General features: G+C 38.9%; 1 protein-coding gene across 3 annotated transcripts in view; it reads left to right on the top strand.

Annotated features, from left to right (window-relative positions):
• Positions 1 to 16,547, top strand: part of PPP2R2B (protein phosphatase 2 regulatory subunit Bbeta) — a 299,520-nt gene that overhangs the window by 254,786 nt on the left and 28,187 nt on the right. For all 3 annotated transcript variants that reach the window (XM_075856521.1, XM_075856520.1, XM_075856522.1), the window contains 2 exons: positions 3,411 to 3,576; positions 7,147 to 7,259. In XM_075856521.1, coding sequence (XP_075712636.1) covers positions 3,411 to 3,576; positions 7,147 to 7,259 — 279 coding nt within the window. The remainder of the gene's footprint in view (positions 1 to 3,410; positions 3,577 to 7,146; positions 7,260 to 16,547) is intronic.

Genomic DNA, 16,547 nt, shown 5'->3' on the forward strand with positions numbered 1-16,547 from the left:
ACCATTAAGAGTTCAGCCTCCTCCAGACCAGTTACACGCTCCAAATCAACTTGGTGCCTGCATTAAAGACAGCTGTCTTACATGGTCACCTGTATAAAAGACTCCTGTCCACAGACTCAATTAATCAGTCTGACTCTAACCTCTACAACATGGGCAAGACCAAAGAGCTTTCTAAGGATGTCAGGGACAAGATCATAGACCTGCACAAGGCTGGAATGGGCTACAAAACCATAAGCAAGACGCTGTGTGAGAAGGAGACAACTGTTCGTGCAATAGTAAGAAAATGGAAGACATACAAAATGACTGTCAATCAACATCGATCTGGGGCTCCATGCAAAATCTCACCTTGTGCGGTATCCTTGATCCTGAGGAAGGTGAGAGCTCAGCTGAAAACTACACGGGGGGAACTTGTTAATGATCTCAAGGCAGCTGGGACCACAGTCACCAAGAAAACCATTGGTAACACATTACGCCGTAATGGATTAAAATCCTGCAGTGCCCGCAAGGTCCCCCTGCTCAAGAAGGCACATGTACAGGCCCGTCTGAAGTTTGCAAATGAACATCTGGATGATTCTGAGAGTGATTGGGAGAAGGTGCTGTGGTCAGATGAGACTAAAATTGAGCTCTTTGGCATTAACTCAACTCGCCGTGTTTGGAGGAAGAGAAATGCTGCCTATGACCCAAAGAACACCGTCCCCATTGTCAAGCATGGAGGTGGAAACATTATGTTTTGGGGGTGTTTCTCTGCTAAGGGCACAGGACTACTTCACTGCATCAATGGGAGAATGGATGGAGCCATGTACCGTCAAATCCTGAGTGACAACCTCCTTCCCTCCACCAGGACATTAAAAATGGCTCGTGGCTGGGTCTTCCAGCATGACAATGACCTGAAACATACAGCTAAGGCAACAAAGGAGTGGCTCAAAAAGAAGCACATTAAGGTCATGGAGTGGCCTAGCCAGTCTCCAGACCTTAATCCCATCGAAAACTTATGGAGGGAGCTGAAGATCCGAGTTGCCAAGCGACAGCCTCGAAATCGTAATGATTTACAGATGATCTGCAAAGAGGAGTGGGCCAAAATTCCATCTAACATGTGTGCAAACCTCATCATCAACTACAAAAAACGTCTGACTGCTGTGCTTGCCAACAAGGGTTTTGCCACCAAGTAATAAGTCTTGTTTGCCAAAGGGATCAAATACTTATTTCTCTGTGCACAATGCAAATAAATAAATATATATAATTTTGACTGTGATTTTCTTTTTTTTTTTTAATATATAATCTCTCTCTCATTGGTAAAATTAACCTAGCCTAAAAATTCTAGACTGTTCATGTCTTTGACAGTGGGCAAACTTACAAAATCAGCAAGGGATCAAATACTTATTTCCTTCACTGTAAGTCTCTGTGTGTGTGTGTGTGTGTGTGTGTGTGTGTGTGTGTGTGTGTGTGTGTGTGTGTGTGTGTATATGTATGTATATGTATGTATGTGTATGTGTATGTGTATGTATGTGTATATATATATATATATATATATATATATATATATATACACACATATATACACATATATACACATATACACATATATATATATATATATATATATATATACACATATATATATATATATATATATATATATATATATATATATATATATATATATATATATATACACAAGCCTTCTACTGGTGAAATAACTGGCTGTGTAGATCAGTTGGGGAAAAATAGAACGTAAACCTGTTATTGAAGTAATTTTGTTAGTATTTTACTGTTTATTTTAATATGCTTTAATTATATATGGTTCCTTAAGACTTAACTGACAGCCTAATTTACCCTGTAATGTTGCAGTTGCTTATTAACGGCTTAATTAGAATAATTATTTGTAATGTTACTTTGTAGCAAAACTGCATTTTCCATAACGTACTATTTACTGGAAAGACTGCTCGCATTCTTTACGCTTATTCTTTTATATACTTGATGGGAAATGCCTCCCTTTTTTTTTTCTACATAAAATCTGTGTACGGCCTCATGCACGAAGGCTGTGCGGCTCCGCACTAGTCATCTGAACAATGTCCACCTGGTGCCATAGGTAGAGAGAGGTTCTCCACTACAGGCTTTTAGAGGAGAATACCTCCGTACAGACCAAATTCGATAAACTGTGGCATGCTCTATCGGTTCCTTACAATTTGGAGGTTGTATGCAATACGGCCATGTGAATAGGGTCTTAAAATAGTCATAAAATGAAAATCTGAATGCGGTAACCAATGTCAACTTTGAGTGGTTTCATTGTGGTTGCCATGGCTATATACCAGGAGATGAACATACAGTATGTATACATGTCAGTATTATTTCTCCTCCAGGCTATAGTTGATATTGAAAAGGGTAGTAAACATATAAAGGTCTTTCATATTTTTGTGTTAATAAAACATTTCAATAAAAGTATAGTAATAGATATAAACTGGTGCCTGGACATAACCATAGTAAACAGAACGAAAATACGAGTTTACATTGTTTGCTGCAAAGGGGTTATCCCAAATCATCATTTATCACCTATCCACTGTATAGGTGATAAATGACCGTTGGAACCCCCACCAATCACTAGAACGGGGGTTCCGAGCCCCCGTTCCTCATCACTGCACAATTGCAGTAAGGAGAACTATTAATGGCTTGAAAGACGAGCATAAACTGTGCATCTCCATTGACTGTCTATGGGACTGATGAAGATAGCATGCAGCCGTTGACTGTTTCCGTCAGCCTCATAGAAATTTAATGGAGTGTCAGGGCGCATGCTCAACCGGCACTCTATTCAAGCTCCTCCTCACTTTGGGTGGTGAGAAGGAACGGTGGTCTCAGGACCCCCGTTCTAGTGATCGTGAGGCTTCAGCGTTCAGACGTGTATTACCGATCTTGGGATTACTTCTTTTAAGAACTGGAAAACAATGCACACTTTTTTCCCCTTACTTTTAGTACCCCTTGAACTGTGAACACTAAACCAAGAGTGACATGACTTATTAATGTGAAAAGAAAAAAACCAACCCCTATTGATAATATCCAAGTTAGAATGGGGCATTAGGAAGCAGGGTTTGCGTTGACTTTGCAACTCTCTGTCACTGATTTGGCCGAAATAGGAGTTTGCTATTGAATTTAGAGAAGGTAAGTTTTTGTTTTTTTTTGTATTTTTCTCCTTTCAGATGTAAAACTGGAGTGGATCAGGTTAGGAGACAATAGGTAATACTAACTGTAATTTAAATGTTCAAACAAGCATTTGAAGGGGATCTCCTCAGGTATTCTGTTAATTTTTCCATTTTGTTTTGGGGTGTTTTTTTGCCCTTTTTAACCCTTGTTCTAGGAATGATTTTGCCTGAATTATTTGTCAAAATGTAGTTTTTTTTGTTGTTTTTTTTTCCCAGAGCAAGAATCAACCTCACAGGAGAGGAGAGTATAATGTTTACAGCACTTTCCAGAGCCACGAGCCAGAATTCGATTACTTGAAAAGTTTAGAGATAGAAGAAAAAATAAACAAGATAAGATGGCTTCCTCAGCAGAATGCCGCATATTTTCTTCTCTCCACCAATGGTAAGAACATGGTGATGTTGATTTTCCTTTCTGATTGGTGAACCTACATATTCAGTTAAAGATGGGTTTCATTCAAAAACCAATACTCCCTCAGCGACAGTGGGAGAGCCGCAATAGTATGTATAAATCAAAATTCGAGTACCGGAAGCTCCATCTCTGATCAACATATTTATGTTCCTTATGAATCCTGTCCAGATCTACGACTTAAATTCATCAAACTATTCCCCAGAATTCAGACCGTATAGAAAAAAAAATCATTGTTGGGGGTGTAAGTTTTTAGTAAGGCCTCATGAACATGGCCATATTTGTGATGCATATTACAGGAATCCAAAATACAGCCATACTATTGGTGTAGCATACCATGGTTGTAGCTTGTCGAAGCTTGGTTTCCCTGTACAGTCTTATGAAAATTCTCTAAATTTATTGCAAAGGGCAACGGAAAACTGGAGGCCTTGCCCAAACAAACCAGTTACTTTGTTGTTGATTGGTTATTACTATGTGTCCCTCAAACTACCAAATTAATGAAAATGCTCGATGCAATGTTTCAGATCCGATATCCCCTCCCCCCGTTTTCCCCCTGATTGATCTCGAACATGGGTGTGGCTTGTAATAAAGAATATAGGAGGGGCTTTTTTTTTTTTTTTTATTAAGTGAAACTAAAATTATGCTTTTGCACAGGGTCACTAAATCTTGAACCTACTGCAATGCATGATGTTTCATTACGATTTAATTGTCGAGAAGGGGTAGAAGCCAGGTCAAATGTAACTATTGATATTCAGCAAAAGTTTTATATCCTACTTATTACAGCAGTTGTATTGTAATAATCGTATTTGAGTATGGAGACACCTTTTAACTACTACTTTAGGGAAATTAATAATTATTAAAGTGACTCCGTTTACAAGCGTTATGGATTCTGATATAGAAATCCTCTTTCTTGCTCTTCTGACAGCAGCCTGCATTCTGTGACTGGCATTCTCAGGGAATATTCACATGGCAGATGTGTTGGAGAATTTCCTGCAGAAATCCACGCACATGCTGCAGAAACAACTCCATTCAGAGGTATGGAATGGATTTTCAGGCGCAGAAATTTCTGCAACAAATCTGCCATGTGTGAATTTACCCTCACAGAGGCTGTAAGGGTGGCTCTTGCAGTATGCAGACTGCCATAAATGGTTGCTATATGCTTCTGGTCGTGGTTGAAGGGAAGCAGCAGGAAATGTTATGTCCTTGTATTCACCCTTCTTTACAGTCCGATATATTGAGGATTTGCTCCCAATGCAATCTCCTAATCGGTATATAAGTATTTTCTAGTTTAAGCGGAATATTTTTATTTTGCGGTAAGACATCCTTTGGTCATTAAGGAAAGAATAAATCTAGTACGTTTTGCTACTGTTCATCATTATCAGATCTCTTTTAATGAGGATATATTTTGTCCTGGGACCGACTGTACGAGGCTGTGAAGGGATTAAACCTGTCTCTGAAACATATGCTTCTGTATAATTATTATGCACTGAAAGGTCGGAATTTCTCAATCATAAGTTAGCAGGTCGTCAATTGATCATTTTAATACAATTCGCAGGCTTCTTAAATATGTTCAGAGGGGGAAAACACATTGTGAGTGAATAAAGATTAATTACATGGTGTAATGTTTTGTTAATTGAGTTTCTAAAATAGTTTTTGATTAACAAGGAAATTATCTTCACAATCAGAATGACATTTTCAGCGCCAGCAGGAAATTAAAATGCTTTTTTTTAATGTACCATGTGATTGCATTTGTGCCAACTCTTCAAATGGGACTTGTTCAGCCGAGTGGGCCAGGAGTGAAATGAATGCAAGATGGAAATGATCTCGTAGAAAGAAGCCATTGTGTATTCAGTGGACTTTGTCATCTGGTGCTATGATATAAAAAAAATGGATTCAATTGCCGTCCTAAATAGTTCCTACTCTGCTGCTAAGGTTGTTCATCCGATTGCAACATGCACGGCAGTGTTTGGTTGGAGCTTGGTGACTTGAAACGCCCGTTTTGTGAAATTTATTTTTGCATTTTAAATATAATTCTTTATACATTTTGGAAAGAGGTGGATCAAGAGGACCAGTCTTGAAAAGAAATAACATGTTTTAAACAAATGCCCCTATCCACTATTAAACATTAGCTTCTGCTGGTGGAGCCATCAATGACCTAATGTGTAAGTAATGAAATGGTTTTATGACCTTAACAATAAAGCAATATTGTGTCGTCATGTGACCGTGGCAGCCAATCGCTGGACGCAACTGTGAAACCAGTAACGCCGACACTATCTAGGCTTTAAAAGATAAGTAAATAGTTAACACATATGCAGGGAAAAATATTTTTCTGTCCATTTTTACCAAAAGCATAGCATAAATGCCACAGGTGAACATAAAGGGGTTATCCTCTTTTGGAATTCTCTATCTTTTTAGAGGGGTCCCTTCAGCTAATCAAAGATTTTTCCCATGCTTTGCCCCCCCCCCTAGAGTAATCTGTGAAGAAATGTCAGTAAGTGTTAAACTTCCCTGCAGCGCCACCACAGTGTAAATTGAGCATTACACAGTTCTCCTTGAAATCAATGTGTTAGAGTAATGTAGGACAGCATAGGTCCTCCAGAGCGAGAGGCGCTCTTAATAAATGCTCTCCACTCTGGTCAATAGATGAGGATATCCTTCTGATAACATGGAATTCAAAAAATATGGTGTGTAAAAATGGGTTTTCTAACCTAGACAATAGCTTTAAGGGGTCATAATACATGTTTTAATAAATTATACTATTAGAGAAGTATCTGCACAATAAAAAATAAGCTCTCTATTAGAGTTTTCTGGATGATTCCAACAATATAAACAATGACTGTTTTTCATTCTGGTTGCCATGGCTATGTCCAGGGTCATGTGTATATATGTATCCATGTAAATATACTTTGTGGTTGTTATGGCTTGTCATACAATGTAGTATATTTGCATATCAGTGTCTCTAGTATAAACAATAAAAAACTCCATAGATTTTTATAATTTTGCAACTGTTCTCCAGTTGTGGCCACATTTTACAAAGATCTATTCACGTAATCTTTTTTTCTTTTGTGTATTCCGCTTCACAATCTGTTTTACACTACAGTGCATTTTGTGCGTGGCCATGATACAAAATATTGACCGAACATGACGTCACAGCAGACACCACCTGGCAGCAGGCAACTGACTGGTGCATTATATCACTGCATGAAATGCCAGTTTTCAGCTTCTGTGTTCATTAATCATAAAACGCTAGAAACCTTTCCCAGCAGACTGACACTTGTGTTTTTAAAGAGGTTCAGCCGTACAGGGAGAAGTGCTGTCTTACATACAAATTTAATTTCTAGTATGTGTGATCTGATGTCTGGGACATTAGATTAATGTGTCCTCAATGAAAACCGTGCCGAACCCTGGTGACTATTGTGTAGTTCGTTCATGGTTAAACAACCCCTCAGTGGGACAGCTCATCAAAAAAAGTCCCGTTTTTAGACAGGTTTCCACATCCAAGTGACAGCTGCTAAATTTATTTTTTATCTTGTTTCTTGAATGCAGATAAAACCGTAAAGTTATGGAAAGTCAGTGAACGAGACAAGAGACCGGAGGGTTATAACCTAAAGGATGAAGAAGGAAGGCTACGTGACCCATGCACAATAACTACATTACGAGTAAGAACATTACTGTTCATTTAACTCTTGAGGTTTCAAATTTTAATTTTATGGTAATTTTTCTCTTGTACAAATTGGACAGCTGCAGGCTTTTGTGCTAAAATCAAAAGGAATTATTTTACGTGAACAGTTTGATCCCAGTTGGTATCTTTTCTTGTATCTTTAATATAATTTACAATTCCAGTATTCCAACTTCAATCTGTTCTGTAGCGCTTTATTACAACTCATTATAAGGCCATCAAGCTTATTGCCTTGTATTTGTTGCCATTATATTATAGGCAAAACAACCTCACTGTTCTCCCCTCTATAAGTTGCTTCATTTTTGGGTTTTCATTGGTAGGCCATGCTAGTAATAGTCAACGGTAGAGCTCGGTGTCATGTCCCTAACAGACTTTCTGCTGGTATAATAGTCCTATTCCCCTGTCTTGTGTCCCAAGTACTCTACCAAACGTGCTTTACTTCCCCCTACCAGCACAGACCCCTCTCTCTCCCTAATCACTCATATTTTATATCCATGCAGCATGCGTAAAGTGCCTGTTTCAGGACCCGCAGATCCTCTATCCTGCTTTTCCCAGGTGGTGGGAAATGCAGGCTAGATAATAATCATCTTAATTTTGTAGTCTAAGAGTTAGCACGTTGATTTTCTGAGTCAAGAGATCCCTTTCATGTTTACATATCAACTTGTACAGGGTTGTTCTTTAGAGCACTAGGGTTAGAAACAGGCAAACAAGCACACTGCCACAGGATGAAAAAGGCAGCTGCAGCTTCCAGCAGGAACAGGACTTCATAGATCCTAGGGAAATGCTGAAAAGGTAAATAAATGGAGCAATTTGTACATTATTTGTAATGACCTGACCAACTTTAAATATTAAGAAACATGGACGGCTGTAGTACTTGCCACGAATACGGTCACATCGGATAAAATTTGAAACCGGTCAATACTGACACACCAGTTATGTTTAGTGTCTGTTTTGCCGGTTCTCCTTGTGTAAATTTCCTGATTGCCACATATATAACAGTCTTTTATTAGCACATCGTTAGGCTTGTAGTAGTAGTAGTTGACATTAACAGACCCCTGTTTGACATTTGATTGACTGCAGTTCTCTGATGGATCGTAAAGGATCCATCAGGCTTCTGATTTTGTTTGCTGTATAGAGTAGCTCTGCATATTTGTGGCCATCAAAAACCATTGGAAATCTGATGGAAAAGAGCTAGGAAGGTGTGAGGAGAACCTGACTCTGCATGGGCATCTGGTCTTTATTAGAAGACGACATGTGTGAGGATGCAGATCACATGACAGTAGTCTGTTGATTTTCGCATGGAAACCCCAGAGCATGCCGTAAAGTAAACAACCTTTATTGCAACAGTTAGAAAATATTGACACTTCCTCCTTGATTTACTATTTTAAAATCTTTTGAGCTACAGGTCCCTTTAAATGTGGAATACATCCAATACAAATGCTGCATATTTATCACTTTTAATCAAAGTAGTCTTGTGTTGTCTTAATATAGCATTGATCTCACTATGTGTAATGTCAGGATTTCACATAAATATATTTCTCTAGTTTACCCAAAAAAAAAAATCTCCATCCCCCTTCTAGCAGCTATTTGCCTTTGGCAGAGCTATCTATAGACTGTCGGTAGGGTTGCTGTTACTTTAGACCTAAGTGATCGCGTTGCCTTTACCTGTCAAAACTCTACTATTCAAAGTGTAGCCGACCAGCCTTGTTCTCTAATACTATATGCATCTCCAGAAAAAAACATGAAAGGCCAAAAGGAGGTCATGGAGGAAAGGCAGTGAGCTGTTTTGCCTGCATTCAAATTCACCGAAGGGATGGATATCATTTTGGAAGCGTTCCACATAACAGATGTGACTACTGAGCCTGAGCTGCTGGAATGATCCAAGTGTGATGAAGCTCATCTCGCCTATCCTGCCTGTATTCCCCAGGGTGACAGCATGCTGAAAGATCCTGCTAAGTCTCTCACACACACACACACACACACACACACACACACACACACACACACCTCCGCTTACACATGCCAAGAAAGCGCAATGTGTCTTCTTAAATGCTACTCAAGTCTGCTAGACAAATGATCATTTTACCTATAAAAAGTATATAACCATTCATAGTTTAGATTTCACTTTAATTGGGAAATCTGTGTCCTAAATAAAATTGCTGGTGGAAGCACTGAAGAAACTCTTACTGTAAATACAATAAATTGGTTATTATGGATAGATGGAGCCCGGTTGTAGCTAGGCATGGCAGGTGTCATGTGTCCTTGAAGTTTGGTGGCAATAGGGTGCCAACAAGCCACTGTGCCTTTATCAGGATAATCCGATACAAGGCTGGGGCAGCAAACTTAATATTTGCCACATGAAGGAAAGACTAGCTATGAATGTGATCGATGGATAGATATATTCTATCGATTAAACATCTAATTAACATATTAGTTTCTATGTACCGGAAGTTTTAGAATTTTTGCAGGGAGGTAGGGTATAAAATGATAATCGAACAGGTGCTCGCCGCCTTTCACGTATTCAGATTGTTTGCCAAAAAGTAATCAGACTCAATCCCATTGTATTTTATAGGCAGGTGTTTTGGGTTGATAGATTTGCACATCTCTAAACTTGATCACTCATGCTTTCAAATGTTGTTCAGATATTTCTGTCAAAGATGAGCTGTCATTTTTCTCTCGGGATATCTGATTTGTGCGCGTATAGAATAAAACTACAAGGGTTGGAGCAGCAGTGACTGGAGATTGACTCTTTATTATTTCACAAATTCCTTGATATTTTTTTTAGATGACATTTGAAGCTTATTTTTGCAGTTGGTTGTGTATGTATAGAATAAACTATTCATCTTTCCTAAAATGGGAGGGGCTTAGTTGTCACAGAGAAAGGTAATTAACATGCTACTGACTATTTCCAGACAATAGCCACAAACTGTTACAATGTGGAAACCTTTTTTTTTCTCTGTTGATGTAGCTGTATCAGGACTTTTCATTTATTTTTTTGCGGGACAAGTATATTTCAATGGCATCATTTTGGGATACATATTACTTATTGATTAACTTTTCTTGTGGGGAATAGAAAAAAAAAGCATTCACCATCTGGATTGTTTTTTTTTGTGGGCAGAGTTACATTTTTAATGTCACCATTTTGGAATATGTAGACTCCCTCCTGTCCTGTTCCAGCCATCGCAGTTTGAATGTCTGCTGTGTATTAAAGCCAGCACCCACTGCCAATGGTGCAGTTACATCTTGTGCCCACGCAATCCATTCATGTCCTATCAGCAGTGTTCTTATTGCGATGAGACGTAAGAGTACATCCAAATGTGGGGAGGGGGTTGAACGACCCTCTTTTAGTAATTTGAGTATTGTAGTAGCCTTTATATCTATATTCCATATCGCTTCTGTTCCATTGTTAGGTGTAGTAAGTGATCTGTGCAGTTCCATATAATTGTATTTATACTGTAGGTGTCTTGAAGCACTATATAGATAGATAGATATATAGATATATCGATAGATATATCGATAGATATATCCTGACTATTTGAGATCTCGCTCGTAGGCTTAATAGGTTTCCGGGAACTCAGCAATGTCCCTGTGGAAAATATATAATTGCAGAGGAGAGGTTCCTAGATCGCTACATACACCTGGGCTTTCGAGAGCAAGGACTCTCTCAGAAATGCCTGCTGTTCATCGTGACCTCCGGAGTGTAGTGTGTCCTCACATCACAGTCTGGCAGGTGGTTCCTGTCTTTGTTTGTGAAAGACATGATGTTGTCCCATGACAGGGATTATTATTGGAAGCCTGACCTTGTGTAATGCGGTTCAACATCACATGGAACTGTGACGGTCAAACATTACGATATTAAATTTTTAGCATAATACCTTCAACCATCATTTTGGGTCACAAAATTAAAATATTTTTGTTAGTGACAAATATACCATGTCGGCATATAGTGAATTATATCATTTCATACACCTATTATTTTTTATTTTTTTTAAATGTATACGCAATAGTCACTTTTTTTTTTTACAATGCATGTGGTGTAATCTCTCGTACATGCCGAATGTATCCATAGGCTTTAATGAACCCAATGTATGCCAAAAGAGTGTTGGTTTGACAATCCGTATGCCTGGGGTTTTAGGTCTGTATACCTTTTTTTTTTATTGACTGTATTGAAAAGCATAGTTGATTTATGCTTTTCAATAAAAATGTTAAATGTTTGCATATATCTTCGCGCCTGTCGGGTGCTGCTGCATCTTTGTGTTTATTTTCTTTGCATTGCAGTCACCGCAGGTTTGTGACTGCTTTATGACTCTCTGAGGAGGTGCTAACTAAGTTTTTATCTTTTGCATTTCAATACAAAGAGGTTACAACTGGAGTCAACCGGCAAAGTATGCCGCTCCATGGTATACAGTTATATTTGATGGGGCTCTACGTTCAACGTACACATATACGCCGGATGCAGTGTGAAAACATGTGGACGGAGCCTTATGTCCATTCACCGCATATTCTGCTTTGAAAGGAGGTGTACAATATTGGAAAAACACTTCTGCTCTTTTCGAGAAAGGGTGCCACGGTTGTGTGGTTTTGCAGCTTCGCACCATTGAGGTGAATAGTGCTGAGCTGCAATACCACACACAACCTGTGGATGGGTGTGGCACTGTTAGAGAAATACAGCCATTTCTTGCAATCCTTAAACCCCTTTATTATATTTTTATCTTTGCCTATTGCTAAAGTATTGCCTTGGGTCTTTAGAGCTTTGGGAAAAAATTTTGTTCTAAAAATTTACACAGTGTACCAAACGTGATGGACCGAAAGTTGGAAAATCGAGCGAGCAAAAACACAGCAAAGGGTAAATTGTAAATCTGGCCTTAATTCATAGTTGTTTGCCAGCTTTATGGCTTGTCCACACGTAACGGACTTGCTGCAGACTTTCCACTGCACCAAAAAACGCACCATTTCCTGCGTTTTTGACTGCAGAAAATTGTCCGTGTTTTGCTGCATTTTACTCAATGTTGGGGGATGGTGACCTCTCCTCTAAAAAAAAAACGCAATTCATTCCACTTTTCGCAGCAGGAACTGACATGCTGCAGTCTGCAAAAATAGGCACCGCATGTGAATTTCTCCTCGTAAATTTTACGCAGCGTGTGGATGAGTTTTGTTAAATCACACCCACTTTGCTGCTACTGTATTCTACTCCGTATTTTCAGTCCAATTCCGGACGGAAAATACGCAGCAATTCCGCTACCGGTGGATGAGCCCTTAGCGTCTACTGTAAGGCTTTGTCTGCTTTGCAATAGAAAATTTTGCAGTTATCAGGAGCCCTACAAAAGTTTATATATGTAGAAAACGTAAAATTGCTAGATTTCACAACACTAGATCATGTCCCTGTGACGGTATAAATCTAAAGCAGCAACCAGATTGTGGTGAAGGGCCTACGAAAAATGAGCTGGAATCTGATTCTATTCTTTTTGTACCGATTATGGTACATCTCTCCTAATTTGTCTTGTCCCATTGTTTGGTGGCTTTCTCATCTTGCTTAGTCCTAATATGATTTTTTGGTTTTTTAATTATTTTTTTTCATGCTCTATAGATCAATTGAATGTAGTGAAGTCACTGCACAGGCCCAATATTTACTTCAAAAAAGCGTAACTGACAATCTAAGAGACATTTCGTTTCCCATTGTCACAGCTGTCAAATGACAGGGACCAAAGTGCATAGAGATAAGACTGTCTACAATCTTTCCAGTCAAGGTGACATCCCTTTGCGTCAAATCGAGTGGATAATGTATAGATGAATGATTCTATCAGTGGGACTTCAGCCTCAAATCTAAAATATTGTGATCGAGATTACAACCCAAATTGTCTGTACAGACTAGTACATTTTCCATAATCATGAACTTTGTTGTTTATTTTCATCCTTTTCCCATGTCCCATTTCTTTTGTGTATTGAAAGTTAAAGGGGTTGTATAAAATTTAGAGAAGTTTTTGTTTTTTTTCCCCGTCCAATGAACAGAGCTGCTCTTCTTCATGGGATTTGTCTGGTAGTATAGCTCTGCTCCTTTTGCAAGAATGGAGATCAGCTGCAATACCAAACACTGCCTATGCACAAGAGTGGTGCTGTTTTTGGGACAAAAAGAAGAACCTTTGCCTTCACGACCTCTCATCTGCCAATTATTTTGTAACAAAAGAAACATGCCAAAGTAGTGTTCAGATGCTGATTTTTGTTTTTATTATTTCCACAATCATTGGTTTATTCTTTTCTCTTGCCTAATATTTACCTGAAAAGAAGGGAGAACACAGTGTTTGAAACGCGTAGGCTTTTGGCATTTGCCACTCTGACACCACCTCGATACTGCGTTCTTTTTTACTATATTTCTATGTTAAATAAAGTGGGAACATCGATTCCTTTTTATCATCAAACTGCGCTGGATCATACCACCTTCTTTTTCCTAATATTTACCAATCTGAATCTCAGTTGACAAGAATTCCTGATTCTTGGCATTGGGCAGCAATTAGTCCCCTGTGGTAGGTTACCAAGAAATCAATCAATGGTAGGGGCAATAACAACTGCAAGTGATCAAATGTGTTTCATGGAGCTGGCTGTACATGACACATGCCATGTTCCACATGCATCCTGCTTTGAGGGTTTTGGTTTACCGAAGCCCCCCTGGCCAGCAGTTGGTTCATTGGCATATACGTGAGTGTATATTACACACGGAGCATAGGGGAAAGCCCTTTTGGTATACAAAATATAGGATTTTTCTTGAAAAGATTTGATATATAGCTAATCTAGATCTAACATTATGAATACGATCCGGTAATACGCTTGTCTCTGGTGTGTGTAACCACTCGCAGTTATTATTCTTTACTTACATACAGAATGTTTTTGGGATACCCAACAATCCGTTGTTTGCCTTTTTGCATATTCAACACTTTATACATAAACACCAAACTACCTCTTCCACAACGGGTACTCCTTCCTTTATTCCAAAGATTTTTTGATTTAGAGAGGTCTCCACACAGGGTATGGCCTCGGCCTACCTCGCTTTAACTACCCATACACCCTTTATTAAGCAGAAATTTGTCTCAGTGGGAGTCTGACCATCTTGAAAAGGCCTAGGAAATGGCTCTTTCCTATACTGAAAAAATATCTAAATGTGTTAACCATATAGAAGCTATTAGGAAAATTCAGTTTAGATGGTATCTAACCCCAGTTAGATTACAACACATGTCTGTTGGCGAAACTGTGGTGACAGAGGTACATTGTTTCACCTTTGGTGGACCTCCGAAACAGCGTGTCCGACTTTGAAAGCATATTTTTCAATATATTTGAGTTAATGGGCTTGAAATTTAATCCCGATCCTGCTTTACCATTACTACACATGAATTTAAGTCATTTTCCAACGGATCTGAGATAGTCGGTAGGGAATATTTTGAGATCTACCAGATATCACGTTGCACCGAGACGTAGAATGGTTTAAGCTTTAAATATTTTTGTAGTACTTAATAGTGTTCCTACACTTCCAACATGAACTAAATTACGCTACATCGAAAAAAATGCTTGATCAACTGGGTCCTTGGACAAACCTGCCTCGGGTCCGTTTACTCTCCATCCGAAAACACCATCAGTTTATGATACTAATTGAGTATACATCTTTGTATATGATGTCTCTGTACCTTCTCACCACCTTTCTATTATACTTTTTGATTTGGTTTTCTTTTCTTCTATGTTACATTGCTCTATACTGTTTTATACGGATGTCTTTTATACGTATACGTTCGATACGCTGTTATATTGATATAATTATGTGCAGATAGATATGTCCTCTGTTGGTCTCCCCTGAGAGTAAGGGCTCTTTCAGACTAGCGTGAATAACGTCTGTGTGCTGCGCATGGAAATCATTCGCAGCGCACGGACCCATTCATTTCAATGGGGCCGTTCACACATGCAGGAGTTTCCACGCAGCAAGAATCCGTTGCATGAAACTCACTGCATGTCCTATATTGGTGCGTTATCGCGCACCTACGCGCCCATTGAAGTCAATGGGTGCCTGAAAACCACGCACATCTGTGTGCTGTGCGTGATTTGCACATAGATTCCATTAAAAAAATATATATTTTGTGAGTGCGCGAAAAACGGATGCCACTCACAAAGCACAGATGCAATAACGCAATGCACACGGACCAGATTTACGTGTTTTTTATGCGCGTAAATCTGGCACGCTCGTGTGAATGTAGCCTTATAGAAATTTAAAGAGCATTTTGCCCTAAATTCTGGAAATGCCAGTCAAAATGATGTCCTGTAAATTAGTAGCAGCCATATTCCTTCGATGCTGAACTGGAATCTAGCATATTTAGTGTTTGCAAAGACCATTTTGAGCAAAAAGTGTATTTATATTTTCCCCTAATATTTCAGGAGTGTCATATTTTCTTCAGTCAAGAATGAAGATGGTCAAAATCTTAGACTAAATTATATTTGTTACAAAAGAATCACTGAAATGTGCAGTTTAGCCTTGTCATCTTGGTGACTGATTAAACGAAGGCATTCTTTATACTGCCATTCTTCGCTACACTAATGCAATGATCTTATTCTCTCCTCATTATTGCACGGCCATCATTCCACCTACTGCCAAGGCCCCTGGGGAACCACAGGATAGTGACAAGACCATGACAAGGCCAGTTCTCTAATCTCCGCTGCAGTGACACGCTGTATGGTAGCCAATATTTAAATCGTTCTCTTTTCTCCATGGTAGGCATTACGCAGGGCCGGTTTTTGGCAGTTTCAAAATCAGAGCTAAAGTAAAAATAGCGCATGAAGTCGCTTGAATAGCGCATTTAGATGTCACAGCTGAAAATGGAAAAGTTATTTAGGCCGGCTGCAATACTGGTGAATTTTTGTCACACTGTTCTTTTGGTTTAATGACCATTCCTGTGGTCAAGCCTGGATATCGATCATAAATACAGAAGGGGAAGAATATTCAATTTGAAAGGTCACTTTTACATCAGAACAGAGGCGTAGCTGCAGCCGGTTATTGTGAGTGTCTCATTTAACCGTTCGCTGCCGATAGACAAGATTTGGAACCTGTCTTCCTTGTTGCATTAGCAGTGAGAACCACATTGCGGTTTTACTTGTCTCATCTCATGGTTTTTTCTGAAGTCCAATGACGACCCATTTCTGTAAAAGTAATTTGTAGATATAAAAAATAAGTCATCCTGGCTGTTGTAATCATCCATAGATCTCTAAGTATTTGCACGGATTCACACATTCAGAA

The sequence above is a fragment of the Rhinoderma darwinii genome, chromosome 3 (assembly GCF_050947455.1).
Source record: "Rhinoderma darwinii isolate aRhiDar2 chromosome 3, aRhiDar2.hap1, whole genome shotgun sequence".
NCBI classification, from domain to species: Eukaryota; Metazoa; Chordata; class Amphibia; order Anura; family Rhinodermatidae; genus Rhinoderma; species Rhinoderma darwinii.